This window comes from Gavia stellata, chromosome 6 (genome assembly GCF_030936135.1).
Source record: "Gavia stellata isolate bGavSte3 chromosome 6, bGavSte3.hap2, whole genome shotgun sequence".
NCBI classification, from domain to species: Eukaryota; Metazoa; Chordata; class Aves; order Gaviiformes; family Gaviidae; genus Gavia; species Gavia stellata.
Window position 1 is genome coordinate 2,337,430 of NC_082599.1, and position 18,314 is coordinate 2,355,743.

Consider the following 18,314-nt stretch of genomic DNA (forward strand, 5'->3'; position numbering starts at 1 on the left):
AATTTATTGTGAAATCATTGAAATCATGTCTCTTCCTCTTCCACTGCATACAGGGAAGTGGTTTAAGGATTGTAACCCTCTCAAGTTTATGAACCTCTTCTTGACTGTATTTACAAGTAATTTAAAGCCATTTTTTTTAATTTTTTTTCTGCCAGCCTAGTGCTTTGCATGGTATTCTGAAGGACTTGCATCTGTTTGTTGTTGGGACTTTTTTTGTTTGTTGTGTTTGTGGGTTTTTTTCATTTCTGGGTGGGAATACTGAAATGGTATGTTTTTTTGCAGGTGAGGCTTTTTTCAGTGTGTTTTACAGAACCACGACTATACCGTGTCTTGCAATATAAGGAATTTCTAGCCATGTTTTAGGAGGAATAGAACGGGAGTGACATAATGCTGATCTTCAAGAGGTGGGGTCAAAACAAAGCCATGGGAGGAGGATAGGAGAGAGATCCTGAATTTTGAGTAATAGTTCCTTGTAGTAAACCAGCTGTGTAAGTGGCAGAAGGCCTCTAGCTCAGCATTTCTGAAATGGGATTTTCAAAACTTTAGGAAATATGGGGGGAAAAAGATCTTTTCATTTTGAAGGACAGTAGCTGAGCTATTTGGTCTTTAGCGGTGAGCTCACTGTTTACGTCAGAGATGAAGTTGATATATTTAACATTGCTTTTCATTGCACAGCTCAAGTATGATGAGGCGTCCTCCGTGTAGGTGCTGTACAAGCTAACAAAAGAGAAGCAGAGGCAAGGTTCTGTTTTATAAAAGGCAAAGTGCTGCCAGTAGATGAAACCAATAAGTTTCTTTAATATTAGACTTTAGGAGAATGGAGTTACAAAAGTAACAGCATAACAATGGTTTTTAGCTGCTCAAAAACCGTAATCACAGGTTAATGCCCGACATGATACGACACAATGCGTGAGTGTCATAGGTGAAGTACATTTATATGACCTTTTCCAGCGAACTTCAAATGGTTGTGACTATTTCTCCTTTTGTTTGGTTAACATTGGTAAAATTTCTTGTGTGTTTTAATGTGACTACTTGAAGTCTTGTGTTAAATTATAGTATCCTGTTGAATGTTCATAAATAGTAGCTATGATCTGTACTGTTGACTATTGTTTTCATTGTTGAATAAAATCAATCCTAGTTATCCTTAGGTACATCTATATTTCTGCTTGGTTTAAATTTCTTCTCTGAGAAGGGTGAGAGAGAAGGAAAAAAAAAAAGTTGCGCAGATCTGATGCTAATTAAAACGTCATTATATTGGGGAAAAACGTGCTAGAACAATGAATGGATTTAATTACCAAATAGGTTTTTGCTTGGAAATTCTGGCCTGAGGCACAGAAAGGAGCTGACTATCAAGCAAAGCCTTTAAGCTCTCAGGTGAGTCAAAAGTCATATGACCCAAGGCATGTGCACATATATATACACAGGTCAAGTGACTGCTTCGTTTCTTCTCCTGGACTGAGAGGACTTGTTTTACTCTTAGATCCAAGGTTAAATATCCATTCTCTATTCTTTATATATTTTTGGTAACGGTCATAGTAGGATTTTTACTTTAGGTTTGGGGTTTTTTTACCTGCTCTTTTGGACTTTGAAGAGAAAAAAATACTCAGGAAAAAAAAATCTACCTACGGATGGACAGTTCTGTACAGGCAGCAGCCCCCAAAAGGCTGCCTGAGAGTGCTGTGTCTACAGATAGAGGTAAGGAGCTTGAGATATGGTTTAGGAAGATCTTTTTTCATGGCACAGTTGTGAGACTGCATCAGACATTAGTATTTTCACAACCTTAATGGTGGGGAGCAGGCTCGAGAGAAAATACTGCCTTGATGGGGAGCTAGTGGTGGTTGGAGAGAGTTTGAGGAGCTCTTAGCGTGTGAAAATGGGCTCTAGGCTGAGATTTTACAAAAGTTTAAGAGTCATTTGCTTGTTTACAATTTCTCCTTGCCTCCCTAGTACGGCTGTGCCTGGCTGAAGGTGGCTGTTGCTCTTAGCAAGGTCTAGGAGTTGTTTTTCAGATGATGTTCTGTGGTGCCTGTCCTAGCAGTGAGCATTGAGAAACCTGCATTTGGTTCCAGGTTTCCCTTGTGATCTTCTGTGAGGTGTATAATCTTTCGATGTCTTGGTTTCATCATTATTTATAGATACTATTTCTAAAATAACATCTTGGGGCAACGGGATGTTGTGAGCAGTGTGCTGATCTTGGTGAGATTTTCAGAAATTGGTATAAGTAGCAAAGACATGCACAGGGTGGGGCAAGGGGATGTGAGCTACTTCGTAGGAGCTGAGATCTGTTGCGTTCCTGAATTTGATACACTGTTTTGATAGACGGGGAGGCTGCTGATGGATTTTTTTAAACTATTATTTTTTCCTGGGTCTGATGGGAGCTCTTTCAGCACATTTCATTTGCCTTTGCAGTATATTTAGGGTATGAGGAGTTTGAGGATGTAATACAAGATATTTATTTTTGTTTATTGTCTGTTTACTATTGTATTTACTTTAAACCTAGGCAGTTTCAAACAGTTAAGCCTAATCGGGATTTGTAATTTGTCAATCCTGATTAATAAAGCTGTAACATGATTTAGTTTCAACTGTCATTGATTTCAACACTAATGTAACTTCCGCTGTTGTTTAACCTGACATAGTTGTCAGTTATGGTGGCAGACAATATATCGTTATTAGCACATGATTGTGTATCCGTATTAGAAACATTTTCCACTTAAAGTATCCTGTAAAAGCCTGCTTGGGAAGCCCACTGCTGATGTTTGTTTCTTTGCAGTCACATTTGACTGCTTGTTAAAAAGTATTTTTTTTCTTCTCTGTTTCTTTGTGAATAACTTACTTTCTTTCTATCATACAGAAGAAGAAAAACCACTTTTAAATAGAAATTAGAATTGTTGGCTACTCACAAAGCCCAGTCAGTCTGGAAAAAAACATTCTCTTTATCAGATCTGTCTGATCTAACCTCGCTGCATTAAAGGAGTTAGCTTCCTTTTCTAGATGGAGGAAATGAGGCTGGAGCTTTTACCTCTTTCATCAAATTATTAATTTATATAGCAAATGATTGATAAAGCTGTTAGAAATAATTTTTCCTAGAACTTGCTGTTGTTTTGTGGGCTCTAGCTACTCACTTAAATCAGGTTTCTGTGGCCTTTTTCCCCCCTCTCTTTGGTCAATAAAAAATTGCAGAGAGATGACTTCTCACTGGATTGCAGTTTTATTACGGCTAAAGAGCTTGCAAATTTTCACGTTAAACTCCAGTTGCTTTGTAAACTTATTTTTTCTCCATTTGCATCAGTAAAACTCATAATGCCATGGAAATAAGGTATGAAAACCAAAGTAAAGATTTGTGTGGAATATGACATACCATGAGTAGTCCTTATCTCAGTAATACTGAAGTTTTGAATATATTTAATAAACGAAGTCATTGGAACTGGATGCAGAGTTAGAGAGCTCTCTTTAATGGTTATTAATGATGCAGCAGTCTGAAGGTGCTGGGAGATCTTCGGCTTGTGTTATAGGAATTCACACCAGTGCTACCTGAAAAAGGACTATTAGCTTTTTTATTTGCATTAGGATTCCTAGACATCTCCTTAAAGGGAACAGATTGTACTGAAGTAAAAAGGTGTAATTAGTGTCAGTGTCAACTGGGGATTTTGTGGTGGAGCTTTCTTCATTTATTGCGCCATACAAGTAGCAGAACACCTTGAGATAATGTTACAGCACTAATCTGTAAATTGTGCTATGATACATCAAAGGCTTTGAGAAGATAATGAGTATGTGAGCAATTAAATCATAATGGGTGTTCACAAAGAAGTTAGTTGTGGAATGTAATTGGTCTTCAGTGTTCATGCTGAAAACAGTAGCATTATGAAGGAGACGTTACAGGAAACAATCTGACCTACAAGAAGCCTTTTTGGAAGTGTGGAGAGATGCCACTCCAGATAGGTTTCATTTAATTTACCGTTCCAAATTTGAGATTGTTTTGATGTAAGCAAGCCAGGCCCAAGGTGTATGACAGCTCCGTGTTTTCTCACTGGGATTCCAGATACCGGTGAGCAAGTCTTCTAGGATTAATATTATGTTGTCAAATAGCATCACGGGCTCCCAGGAACACATGGCCTGTCACAGAGGTGCAATGAAATCACCATTGCCCTGGACGTTGTGTCCTTTCATGCTGAGTGAACAGAGTCAGTTCTGCTGTTCTTTTAAGCCTCTGTCACTCCTGCTGCTGCTTGCTCCGCTGTCACGTGTGTGGAGTTACTCTGCGTGCCATGCCAGCAGCACCTCTTCCAATACCACTATGGCATCTATTTCATCTTAACTTCCACTTGGGTCGGTCAGGGTTTTCTCAGCAGCACTGCTGAGTGGTTTCAGTTCTTCCCAAACTCCTATTTCCAAACATTTTTGGTAGTAACTGAGAAACAAAGAATATTCCACAGAAGAAATACTACAGATTTGGGGCGTTTATTTTGGCTGCATTGTTCTACCAGAAGTTCTGTTATCCACTTGAGTTTTGTAAGGTAGGTATTTTTGCAAGTCTCCTGAGACCAAGAGTGATGGTCTGAGACAGTGACGATTTCTGAAGAATATTTATCCATTTGTGGCTGGGTGTTTCTGCTCTTTTAATGATTGTGAGTTCTGGTCAGAGGTGGTTTTGGTTTCAGCTGCACTGTTGAATGCATTGGATAGACATTCTGTGTGTGTTCTTAACATACCTGGATGTTGAGATACCAGAGTGGAAGAACCAGTTATTTATTGTGATTGTTGTAGCTATATATTGATGAGCTTGTGTTTTGGTATATTCTGGATTTTCTTCAGTGCTTGTTGGTCTATGGGAAGCTGCTTCTGATGATGAGGTAGGGAATGGAAAACTTTTTACATGATCGCTTCCCAGTAAAAAGGGGTATGTGATAGACTCAGAAAAGTTAGTAAAATTTTTTCATGATTCTGTTTTTGGTAGATACCCCTCCACCCAAAAATATGAACATATGCCTGGGAACATGTAGACTAATCTAATTATAAAGCACCTCCCCTGTCCAAAACAGCCCAGCAGGTATTAAATATCCAGGGCGTTAATGCAATAGTCATTTGAAGTTTGTGCTGTTGTAAATCATGTGCTGGAACATGATGAGAACATTATAAAAAGGGGAGTCAGTGCTGTTATGGAGGGGGCAATAAGATTAATAGTCCTCCTCAGAAAGGGTGAGCCATTCTGAGGGAAATATTTGGATGGTTAGGAATGGTTACCAAATTTTGTAACCCATCTGTACCTATTTCCAAATCTGTCTTGGGTGTGCACCTGAAAGGTTATAGTGAAACTGCTGGAAGCCAGCTGTGGATGGGATTAATTACTTATGGGTGTTTGTAACATCAGCTTTTATACGTTGCTAAGGATTCTTGCATTTTTTCCTCTTTTATTCTAGTTTCTCCTTCTGGCTTTGAGAGTGTTGCTCTTGTAGAAGAGGATCTGAACGGCGAGCTGATGAACGAAGACATACGTATCCATAGCTGGCCTTGTTCTTACTATTTGGACACCAGCAAACAATGGGTCTCTGGCAGACTCTCGCTGACTCCTGTTGCGATCAAATTTACAGCTGACAAGACTGGAGAGCTTTTGGTCAACTTCCATCTTTCTAGTATCAGTGAGATCAAGAAGGAATCTTCAAATTTAATCTTCAGCTCCCTTACCATCTTAGAGAAGAACACCAAGCACTGGTTCAGTTCTCTGCAACCCAACAGAAATGTGGTGTTCAACATCCTTGAGCACTTCTGGAGGGAGCAGTTGCTGTCAAGCCAAGGTGCAGGAGCAGAAGCAGCAGCTTTGCAGTCAACAAAGGGAAAAGAACTCACTGGGTTATTGAGTGGATCACAGAAACGACTGGAGGACACAGCAAAAGTGCTGCATTATCAGGGCGAGCAGTTTGATAACATTATGAGAGGACTCAACAAGATTGAAGGGGATATGGATGTAGCAGACAGGTATGGTACTGTAGCATCCTCTGAGCTAAGCAGTGGTTGTGAGATTGTATTGTTTATGTCTGAAATTTATGGGACAGATCCACAGAGGTCTTTAGGAAATTAAACTGTTGACTTTCACTGAAAGTTTAAGCCCCTGATGGTCTTTTTTGGATCTCGTTCTTGTTAGAAGATGTTTCTGTATTTCTGTCCTCCCTTCTGTGCGACATTTTTTCACCCAGGTGAAGTTTGTTTGTATATATATACCTGTCCTCTCTCCTTCAAATAACTTTTCAAGCCCTTATGAGTTTCAACCAGAACTGGCAGAAATGGTAGAGATCTCCAAAATATTAACAACCTATAAGTTTTGAGAGAATAGGCAACTAGTTAGGGGAAAGAGATGCAAATTAACGTCCCCACTGAAGGATAAAGTATGGCATTCACATTTTTATTAGATGTCCTAGAATATGCATAAATGAAAAATACTGGAAGTTGGCTTTGGTTAATTTGGCAGTTCTGGACCAGGCTGTTTTGCTGTTCCACAGCAAACACAGCCACAGTTCTGCTTTTCTGGTCCTTTGCAAAGGACACGTTGAATACAGCAGATGGGCTGCTGAGTTTGAGACAGTTTCCTAGAGTTATCAGGAGACAGCTGCCCATTAATCTTTAGTTCAAGTAGATTGTACTCCTTTCTCTGTGCATCAAAGTCAGCTCTTAAGGCTGCTTTTTGCATACAAAGTGCATGTGGTTGAGGGCTTTATATTTGCCCTTTCCTTCACAAGAACTTACTTCCCAGCTACACACAGCAGTGAGGATTGGGTTTGTAGTACAGATGTAGTCAGGGAAATGGCTGTACAAGCAGTGCTCCCTTATTTGTGCTATAAAACTGCACTGCTTTTAACTTTACATGGAATACTCCCTGCCTTTAGGTCTAGGTGGAATAAATATATTTTTAAGGAAAAATGAGCAGTGTTGAGCAACACTGAACTGCTGAGGTTTGTCTGCAGAGTGTGGTGGTGCAAGAACTGGAGAGATAGTACTAGACTATTTGTGGTAATCTCAATCAGGCACTTAAACCGGTGTATTCCAAAAAAATTAGCCACCAAGTGCTGCCTTTAAACGACTGAAATAAGAGATCTGGAACACATCTGAGATGTTGCTTAACTTTTGCTGTTGCAGAACTCAATGTGAATAGTAAATGATTGGTGTCTTAATCAGAACATTATGACTTTACTATTTAATGATTAACATCCAAAGTGAACTATTCTATGCTATTTTGTATGCTGCAGGTTGGATTCGATAGCAGTCCAAAATAGACAGTAAGGTTAAGAGTAGTATTGTAATGTCTGAAGACCTATAGCTGTGAGTGTCTTTGTGGAAGCTCCGACACCTGCGTGAAGAAACAAACACAATAAAGTTCAAACTAGTTGTTTTTGGAAGAAGAATCTGTTTTTAGATGGATATCGTGTCTAAAGGAAAGTGTTGATTTCACAATGATTCTGGTGATATTCTCCATACCCTTTAATGAAAAGCCAAGATAACTGAAAGCTTCAGCAATAGCTTTTAAAGTTCTCTAGCAATAAACAATGAGTAGGAAAGTAAATACCTGCTCATTGTTTTTGGAAGAGAGTTTTGTTTTGGGTTAAGATACACTGGGAGGTATTATTTTATCCTCATGAATCTGAAGAGCTAGATGCTTTGATTTAAAAATGGAAAAATAAAGGAAGGCATTGACCAAATGTTAGCTGAGATTCCGTTTTATCTACAGTATGAAGAGTTTGGCCAGCTTGCTCGCAGGCTAAAATGCAGCCCAGAAGCCATTAGCGAAACTGTGTTTTAATTGCACTGTGCTTTTTGAGAAGTTCTAATGCTTAGTTTCCTAGCATAGTTTGTGCATGTTTTTTCTCATAAACTTACTTCCCCCCCCACCCAAAGTCTTCTCTTAAACTGATGACATCTTTCTTCGTGGCCCTAACTAATATAGAAAATGCGAAAGACGGTGATTGAAGCTCATTTGATTGTTATGTTATCAGTTAATTCAGACTGTTAATATAGATAAATATGCTAATGTCTATTAAGGCTCTTTGACTCTTGTTTTCTTTAGAAACTTGATGGGAAGTAACTACATGGATAATATCCTGCAGGACTATTTTGCATGTGGAGCAGATTTTGTGCAGAAGGAAACAAACTTTTGTGTCTGTTAGTTCAAGGATTTATAAGTGACATGAGTTTGATGGTGGTGTCTTTCATAAAAAGAACCAGGCCCCTTCATCTACTTCCATACGTTTAAAGCTTTGATTAACTTTATCTTGCCTGTATGTGTGGGCTTTTTTTGATTATTAATTCTGTTCTTGTGTATGCCTGGGTATATACAGCTGCTTTCAGTGGACCTGTGTGCAGATAAGCAGCGCTGAGTCTGACATGCTAGCAGATGTTCAAAGACCAAAAATAAACAGAAAGCTGGATTCACTGGATCCTTTTTAATATATTACTGTTAGAGGACAAGGTATTCTGGTTGCAAATTTTCATTTGTGTATAAGGATCAGTCATACAGTTTGTTGATACAGAGGGGTAACTCCTCCATGGAAGACCAGAGAAGTTGTCTGGAGCCTTTGTTAGGGCTGTGCAGCAGAAAAGTCTTGATTGTAAATCAGACATCGCACAGCCAGGATGTCAGTCCCTGGGGAAAGAGGGGAGGAGATGGGTGAAGGGATAAAGTGATAAAAATTAAGGCTCAAAGCTATCCAGAATAAGTTACCACAATGTAAACAGAGGTTTAGACTTGTCACATTGCAGCTGCGTTTCAGTAAGTGAACGCACATGCTTTTCTCACGGTGAATGTGATGAAGCAAACCCATACTGCCGTAGGAATTTAATGGCTTTTTGTAGGTTAAGGCACAGGCATAAGCTGTCGTTGCCCTGAAGTACCTTGTTGTAAGTCTTTCATACACCAAGAGGACAGAAAACATGCTCTGCATTCTGTAAAAATGAGATCAGGTCATTTGTTTCTGTTTAGTTACAGCAGGTAGGTTAGAGTATGGCTTTTAATGTGGAAGATGGTGTGTGCTAGCAGAGCCTAGGGCTTTTTCAGTCATGCTCTGTGTTGAACTTAAGTTGAACCCCACAGTTTCAGAATTCAGCCCTAAATCTATGGTACTGTGCCATTTCAAATTCTGTTGTTGTAGAACTTTCTGTTACATCTCCTTTGGTGTTTTTCTGGGTTTTTTTTCCTTTTTTAAGGAGTGTCGCAGCATTTTCAGAGGGCAGCGGAGAGCTCCAGACCCATTACTCATCTTGCATGCTATCTACATAAATATCTGATGTTCATGCTTTAGTTGGGAGTAGATTCTTGGAACAATTCATTCTGCTTCTGCTATCCATGAATTCAGTGGTTGACTCCCAACATGACTTTTTCGGCTTTTCCTAGCAGATGAATTTCTTTAAGTAGGTCTGTTTTGAAGCCAGTGCAGAACTTTGATGGCTAGTAAACAAAGTATGTTCAGTTAGAGCTTCCTTTTTCAGAGTAGACTTTGTCTGCAGCCAAATTAAACAGGATTTTAAAATTGCAAAGTCTTCTGTAGTCACACTCTGATTCTCTCATGGGAAATAGATCATTACAAAAAGTATCTTGAGAGCAGCACTGCTGTGATGTATGTTTTATCAGGCAGTACCTTGTTAGAGGAAACTTAAAAGCAAATTATATCAAGCTGACTCTCCAAAATAGCAATGAAGCAGTAGCATTTTGTATTTTGGTCTTACAAGGCTTGCATCTCTAGGATTTAAATCAGTAAACAGTCTTTTGTAGCATCACTAAGATCAGTGTTTCATTAAAGGTTTTATTGCATGTGGTCTGGCTTCATTAGAAGCATCAATGGCAACTGCTGTGCCCAGGGCACATGCCTAATCACTGGGTAGTCTTTAAGGTATTTATGGAGTGTGTGGGACACAATTCTGATCTGGGTTGAACTTCCTTTGTTTGGTTGAAACAGAGCTTCTTCCCTCCCTTTAGTTAATTGAGAAGCCATTTGTGCCTCCAGAGATGGCTTTCCTGTTCTGCTCAGCGACTGACGGGTGGGCTGAGAAATCTCCATTTAAAACATCCTCATGGGGCTAGCAGCCTGCAGGCTGGTTTGGTTTGTGGGATGCTTCCAGTCAGTTCACTGCTGTTTTCCAGTGGGGACTGGGTAGGGTTGTTTGAGCAGTGGATGCATCCCAGAGGGTTGACTTGCCTCTTCCTATGCCTGCCTGCACCTGGAGACGAGCCATTGCAGCTCAGATGTGAGATGGGTACCAGAGGCTGCTGGTGGGTGAGAGAGGAGGTGGCTGGTTGCACAGTGGGAGGGAGAGAGGGGGATATGAAGCTACTGCTGGCTGTGCAGGGAGAAGTAGTTTGGCCCCAAAATTTCTTTCCAGCCACTGAGGTTGAGTCATCCTGAAACACGGGATCCGCTGCTAGCAGCATGGGTTTGGGTGACAGGCAGGGGATGAGAGGAGAGTGGGAGAAACAGAGCATCGCAGGTGCTGACTGTGTCTCTGCCTCTTAACTCCTGTCTAGACCTGGAGAGGAATGCTAACAGATAGGCAGCACAGCACATGGAAAATCAAACCAAAACCACCACCTTTCCTCCCATTGCCCTTTTTTTCTTTTGGTGGAAAGGGTACTGGTGAGGCTTAGACCCAAAGAAAACTGTGATTGTGATCCTTCCTTGGGAGAGGACCCCAGAAAAGGGGAATAGGCTATGCTGGTAGAAAATACGACAGAAGGATCGTGTCCTACATATCATTGATTCTTCCTAACAGCGTGTTACATCTTTCTTGCCTGCAGCTGATAAACTTAGGTGCCTGCTTCGGTGCATCTTCTTGCTTAGAAATTCGGGGCTTGACTCCCTGTGTTAGTTCTGGCTATACAGTCGTCTTCCTTGGGAGCAGTTGCTTAATTCCTCCATAAAGTGAGTCCGGTTATCTTTAAGCTAAGGCATGAGTTTGCCAGCAAGGAGGCCTGTCTCCTTCAGGAGCTACAATACCACTGATGGTGAGGCAGACTCAGTGCCAGTGGGCAGTCTCTGCTGGGCTTTTCGGCCTCAACCTTGCACTCAGTGTTTTAACTGGCAGTGGGAATTTGGGAGTGGGGGCAAAGCAAAAGGTGACATCAGACTATGGGGCTGAAGTATAAAGGAGTAGAAAAAGGCAGTAATGGTGATGGCCAAGTGTGGAAACATTGAGGTAAAAGGCAGTGTTAGCTGAAGAACAGATGGGTGTAAATTGGCCTGAATAAATCCAGTTGGAAGTTGGATTTCTCACATCAGAACAGTGAGATTCTGGGATTGCTTTCCAGCGTGTTAGCAAATGAAGAAAAGCTGGTTTTTAAAATGGATCAATCCTGGTAAGCTGTGAATGGGTTTGAGGAGTGAAATAACAGAGGGCTGGATTCAGTATTAAGAAATCTTTGTGTCTGTGGTAATTTGCTTTGAACTGGTGGGGTAGCACGACCCTCTTACTGGCTTTCACTCTTCTAACACTCTCTTTTCTCCTCTAGGTTGTTGACTGAGCTGGAATCTCCTTCTTGGTGGCCGTTTAGCAGCAAGCTCTGGAAAGCGCCGTTGGAAACCAAGCCAAAGGAAACTGCCACAGTTTCCGATTCGAAGAACCAGGAAGGAATCATAATTAGAATTCCAGTTATTATCACCCACAGAACAGACTCAAATGTCAAGCCAGGAAAACTCACGCTCTTTGCTTCTGGCCTGGAAATCAGTGACTGCAATTCTCAGGTCATTCACCGGTTTGAATCAAAAGATGTAGATGATATCAGAGTTCATACGCCATATGAAATCAGTGTCCGTCAGAGATTTATTGGGAAGCCTGACACCTCTTACCGACTCTTGTCAGCAAAGATGCCAGAAGCAATCCCCATCTTGGAGATGCAGTTTAGCAAGAAGATACAGTTTTTAGAAGATGCCCTAGGATTTGTTGGTGCCAGGAAGTCTCCTCAGGTAGATTTGGGGACCTCCATTTGGCAAGCAGGTACGTGGCAGACAAAGCAATCCATCTGTAAGCAGTAACACTAGCACCAAAAGTTTCCAAGTGATTTTCAAACTGAGAATAGCGTATAATATTGACAAAGCAAATCCTCTCTCCCCTGCCCCAACAGTGAGACCATGCTGATGATAAAATGCAACAACTAACTAGGTGACTTTAGGCCCTCTGGCCAAGAGGGAGAGGGTGCAGATGACAGAAGTGTGTGCTCTGTTTTAGTCTAGTTGGATTTACTTTCTCCCAACTACATTAGCAAAACCTGTGACTGTAGGTGCTGAAGCTGAGTGTCCTTCAGGAGCCTGAAAGCTGGAACATTCCAAGCCCTCGTTAACATCATGCTCTCAGCTGGTGTTGTCACTAAGTCCACAGCACTTTTGTGAAAGGATTAGCTTAATTTGAGTTTCAACTACTGGTCTGTGTTTTAACTACAATGTCATCCTTTTTCCGGTGGTCACCAATTCAGTATTGTGCCACTCTGTGGGGAAGGGTCATTAGAAATCCATTCTTCTCTCCTGACTGCATGCTTCAGAGTCCTCTGTCATTGCTGTTTTTTCCTTTGGGTGTTTGTATCTGGAAACGTATGTATATTAAACCTGTCGTTCAGTTAATCATAGAAAGTTTAAAACAAGTTTCCAGTCCAGCAAGTTTTTTAAAAAGCATATGGGATAAACATCATGTTAATTTTCATATCTTAAAAAATAGAATTTTATTATTTGAAAAGTTCAGGTGTTTGGATTGAGGAGATTTTAGGTCTCCTAGATTAGGTGAATGCATATTTTAATCGTTTTAAGAAAACACAGTGGAGGCTGAAACCCTTTCACAACAATAAGAATGACATTCCTTACCACTATTGCTTCTTCTAAAATTCCGGGGAGGGTTGTTTTTTTGTTTTTGTAATCCAACCCTGGATTCATTTGGAGAGCTGGTGTATTTTTGCCTGTTAGGAATTTGTTTCTAGCAACACGCCTGAATCCTCTTTTTTCCTAATTGTTAGTGACAAAAGAGCAAATCGGTGGATGGATTTATTGCCAGTATATGAAAAACGAGTAGAAAAATGATACAATAAACCAACAGATGAACCTATTTCTGTGCACCACGCTAAAACTGGACTTAAGCAGGGAGGATAATGTCCTCTTGTTGACAAGTTGTCAAGGGCCATAGCTTGGAAAAGCTTGTTAATTTTTAAGGAAGTAAGTCTCGGGCATCTGGCACTAAAATTTCAGCACAACAACTTAGAGGAAAAACAACCTGCTGGTTTCTTAAGCACTGAGTTATTCCAGCAAATTGGTGTTCAGTTCCTGATGGTCTTAAGGCTGGTTACATAAAATAATTGGTTATACAGCCCTACTGTGCTTAATTTCCCACTGCTGTGCTCTGTTTGCATCTGAGTCAGTGAGTCAAGGATATTGCTCTCCTACCCCCACCTGCATTTTGACTGTTTAATTTGGAAATGTCAGTAAAGAAAACTGGAGGTTATGGAAATCCTGACTTCTCCAGCTCCACCAAAACCCTTGTTTGTTCCTTCTCCGGAGTCTGTCACCCACTGTCTTCTGTCACAAGATGGCAGTCACGGACTGCCTTTTAACCTCTGTGTTTTTTCCATGGCTGCTCACATGGTGGAAATACTGATTTTTAATTTTGTTTCTTTTTTTTTTTTTTCCTAAAAGCAGGGTGGGGAAAAGTCCGTGTTATGCATGCCTGCCTCTGTGTACACATAAAATATATGTGTGTATTTTCAGATAGTGAATGTTGATTCAGAGACTTAGAGGAGAAGTATCCTTGCAGTGGAGGTACATCTGTCTCAGTAAACTGGCTTGTGGCATTCTTTGCCCTCGGTGGTGCAGCTCAGACACGTGAACGTTTCCACAACTGTTGTAGTCTCATCTGGATCCTGTCTGTTTATACTAGTCCTGCCTTAAAGTTGTGCATATTGTACATTTGTATAAGTAAATACAAAAAACCTCATCTTTTCTAAGACTTTTGGCTTGATTCCACCTACAAGAGAAATTTGTGAAGAGTTTTAGACACACCAGATTATCTGAAAGTATTTTTAGCTGCTTTGCATGTCTCTTCTGAGTATTTTTTTGGACCAAGCCACACGGGTGTTTAAATGCTCAGGACAGAGCAGTGAGGTTTGTTTCGTAACAGAGGTGGTTCTGTGCTGGATCAAGCCAATACTTTCCTAGCCAATAGCGTCCTCATTAATGGCTGATAACAGCTACCCAGGATTAAAAAGCGCAAGAAATCCTACAGTGCGTCTGCAGTATAACAATTTAGGGCAGTGCTGTCTCAGTCCTATAGCTGGAGACTGGTATTCACAGGTTTTTTTATCCCTTTCGAGGCTGCTGAATTTTTCCTGCTTGCCCCTGTGACCAAGTGTTCTCATCATTATGAGTTTCTAGCATTTTGTTCAAAGGTTTAGTAGCTTCTCATCCTCACGTGGTGGCAGCGAGTCTCACAGTTCAACGGGGTGTAACAAAAATGAAACAAAATTGCTTTTTAAATGTTTCTGCCTTTCTATTTCATTCTCCCCCTTTTTTAAACTAGAAAATTGCTGGGAAATGCCAGATCTCCTTCCTCATCCCATTCTTCTTGTGCGCCTTTGTCATAACCCCCTCTTGTTCTTCTCCTCAGTGAGATTAATGGAGTGAAATGGATAGATTTCTTGTTTTTAATGAAATAATTAGCGTATGGTGACACTCAGCTGATAAGAAACGCAAAGAATCTCGTCTGGCTATTTGCTGCCATAGGAAGGTCTGTCATTCCCTCCCCAATTTGTCTTCTGAGGAAGACCACGACAGTAATTTATCAAAAGTAGCGTTTTTCAGTGCCTGGTTCTTGGCCCCTCCGAATACAAGGAGCATTTGCACAGGGTAACACTAGTACAGTGAATGACTTACTTGTCTTAAGTCTTGACAGTGTCTGAGTTCAGTGACTCTCAGGCTGATAACCAAATAATTCCAGGGATTATGAGTTTGCAATAATTACTTGAGAGGGATTTAGGGTTTGGTACTTTCGGTTTAGCTTTTGTCTCCCTTTTCACGGGGAAGTAATGCTATCCAAAGCGGTTAGGTGCATGCCGTCAGTTGGCCAGCCAGCTGGGCACCAGCTCTTCGACCTGGCAGTGAGCTCTGGCATCCGACGTGCTTTCTGTCCTGATGTACATAAGAGCTGCTGTCATTCTGTGCTGGGTCAGGCCACGTGCTCATAGGTGGCAGCGGTAGCATTGGCTTCCTTCTTGGTAGTGGGAGAGCTTCGGAGATGTTTGAAGCGCCTCTAGGAGCCAAGATGTATGTCTCGGGTGTTTAGCACCCATCTGCATCAAAAATAACAACCTTTCCTTGCAGCATGTCCCTGCTACCCTACGGGGTAGTATCGGATACTGCAATAAGAGCTGATGCTTTAAATAAAGGACAGCTGGCATGTTACATGAGGGATTGCATCCATGCTGCTTAGCTGGGGGTGGCTGTTAGCGTCAGTGTTGCCCTTCTGTTTTAGGGGTTTGCTGACTTGGCTTCTAGGCTCTGTCCCTTATCCATCACTTTAAAATTCTTTAATTAAAAAGATTAAAGAGAAAAGAAGCAGCAGGTGGAGAATCATCATTTATCTGATTGGGAGTGTGTTGCTGCTGCTTCGCTCTCTGTTCAGATGAATCCCCACAGCCCAAAATGAACCCATTCTCCAAATGTTGCCTTTAATAACAAGTCACCTCTCAGCAGCCTGGTCACCTCCAGGTTAGGTGTTGTACAAAATACAGCTGGAATCCTTTCTAGAAGAACATAGCTTAATTGGCGAGATGAGGTTAGGCTTCTCTAAGTGCGCTTGTCCCCTTGCAAACTGCTATGGAACAAAGCAAAAGTCAACCAGTTTGATGCTAGCACTAGTCCTCCCCGTTGGTACAGGAGATGGCAGTCTGACCATGGATGGGGATTTCTCTTGCAGCCACAGGACTCCTGGGAGGAGTGGTGCAGCCCAGCTCTCCGGTGGGAGGCAGAGAAGGGATGGACAACGACCAGGTTCAGCTGCAGAAGCAAGAGAAGATCTCCCAGGAAGAAGCAAAAGAGCTTAAACAGGTATAAGTTGAGATAACTTTGATAAGAGTTGTTTCACTCCCTCTTCTTCCTTAGTAACATGTATTTTCATCATCAGAAACATAGTCATTGTCCTTAACAAATTATTCCTCTCCCTAAATTTAGATGGACATATTTTAAAAATTAGTTGGTTGAGCCTGTGATTAAAAGACGCCGTTAGTTTATATTTGTTTTCAACTATTTTGAACAAATATCGTATTATTAGCAAAATATATTAAGTGATAGGATTATAACCCAAGGAAAATCCTTAACAGTAACCTGTTTTTTCTGAAGATTAAGAAGGTCAACAATTAAATAATTTTCAGCTTTTTTGTGTTTTCCCTATGCTATCTTATTCTTTTTAGAAAGGAGTAGCAGTTCTATTTCAGAAACATCCACAAAGCTGAACAAAGTGTTTTGTAAACACAGAGAGAGAACTTGTAGTTAGGAAATAAGTATTCAGTCCAGAAAACTAATAAAGGGGAAATAGATTGGAGATTTTACTGGAAAAAAAATATTTATTTGAAGTAATCCAGTCTGATATTGTTCCTCTAAATGGCTCTTTGAGGAATTTCTTTCATAGCTGATGTTCAGAACTTTGTAGTATGTGGTTGATCTGAAACAGTGAAATAACTGGAAAAGCAATGGAGTATGGTTTTAGTGGTGTTTCCATTAAAATAGGTTTACTGGTGATGATCACAGCCACACCAGAAGATGTGGTTGAAGATTAAACTTTATGCTTTTTTTTTGGTGGGTTTTTTTCCCCCTCTAGCATCTTACTCTTTTTGATATTCTGTCTGTAGCTTCGTGATAGCATCATGTGAAATCTTTGCTAATTCTATGGCCTCTTAACCAAGCCTGCAGTTTTCATAGAATCATTTGGGTTGGAAAAGACCTTTAAGATCAAGTCCAACCGTAAACCTAACGTTGCTAAGTCTACCATTAAACCATGTCCCTAGGTGTCACATCTACACGTCTTTAAATGCCTCCAGGGATGGTGACTCAACCACCTCCGTGGGCAGCCTGTTCCAGTGCCTCACAACCCTTTTGGTGAAGAAATTTTTCCTAACATCCTAAACCTCCCCTGGCTCAACTTGGGGCCGTTTCTTCTTGTCCTGTCACTTGGGAGAAGAGACCAACACCCACCTCTCTGCAACCCGCTTTCAGGTAGTTGTAGAGAGTGATAAGGTCTCCCCTTAGCCTCCTCTTCTCCAGACTGAACAACCCCAGCTCCCTCAGCCGCTCCTCATCAGACTTGTGCTCCTGACCCCTCACCAGCTTCGTCGCCCTTCTCTGGACACGCTCCAGCACCTCAGTGTCTTTCTTGTAGTGGGGGATCCAAAACTGAACACAGAATTCGAGGTGCGGCCTCACCAGTGCTGACTACAAGGGCTGAGTCCAACCCCCTTCTTTTATTTTATAGTTGGGCATTAGAATATGGCAACTTCTGTTAGCTTGAGTACATTTAAGAGTCACAGTCACTTAGTAGTGACCTGAGTGGCTAAAGATGAAAACTTCTTGCAGGGAAAAAATCTATCTATTAAAATTAACCAAAAGACAGTTGGGTACGTGAGAGTTTAACCTTTGCAGAAGGTTAATTTCAGAAATTTCTGAAATTCTCTATGCTAGATGGTGGACTAGAAACAGTGTTAAATGGCCAGTGTTATTTAAAACAAAACACTTTCAAGATTAACTAGAGCTCAAAAGACAATTCTGGTATTTCTTTATACCACACCAAGCCAAGAATTTTTAAGCCAGGTAGTGATTTGGGGTGAGCTTGTGGGGTGGTGTGGGTGGGGAGAGGATCTGAATGCCAAACTGACAAGCTATGAATTGGCCTGCTTTTTTCCCAAAAATTGCTGAGCACCTGTTCCCTGAGAGTCAGGCCTTTTTAATCATCATTCCAGTCACTAATAATTTTAAGGTGCATGCCGTAATTCCTATAAAACTCCTGTTCCTTTTCCTTATTAGGAGTCACCGCATAAATATACAGTTTTAGACCAAAACTTGCTTCTGTAACCAAAATATAGTCAAGATCTTTTGACTGAAATATTTTACTTGGGCTTTTTCAAAAGCAAAATGGACTATTCACCATTTAATCATTCTCCCTTCTTCCCATCTTTTAAAGAGCTTATCTCCATGACCTATCATTTTATCAAAAAAATAAGCATTTTCTGAAGCAACGTTGACCTTTTGGAAGATTTTAAGGGAGACTATGTCTCAATCGTGGTTGTACAAATAGCAGCAATCTATTATTCATGC

General features: G+C 40.9%; 1 protein-coding gene across 1 annotated transcript in view; it reads left to right on the plus strand.

Annotated features, from left to right (window-relative positions):
- The window catches only part of SNAP47 (synaptosome associated protein 47), a 30,171-nt gene that overhangs the window by 2,870 nt on the left and 8,987 nt on the right, over positions 1–18,314 (plus strand). Inside the window, exons 2-4 of the mRNA XM_059818714.1 lie at positions 5,418–5,973; positions 11,486–11,970; positions 15,925–16,055. Coding sequence (XP_059674697.1) covers positions 5,477–5,973; positions 11,486–11,970; positions 15,925–16,055 — 1,113 coding nt within the window. The 5' untranslated portion in view covers positions 5,418–5,476. The remainder of the gene's footprint in view (positions 1–5,417; positions 5,974–11,485; positions 11,971–15,924; positions 16,056–18,314) is intronic.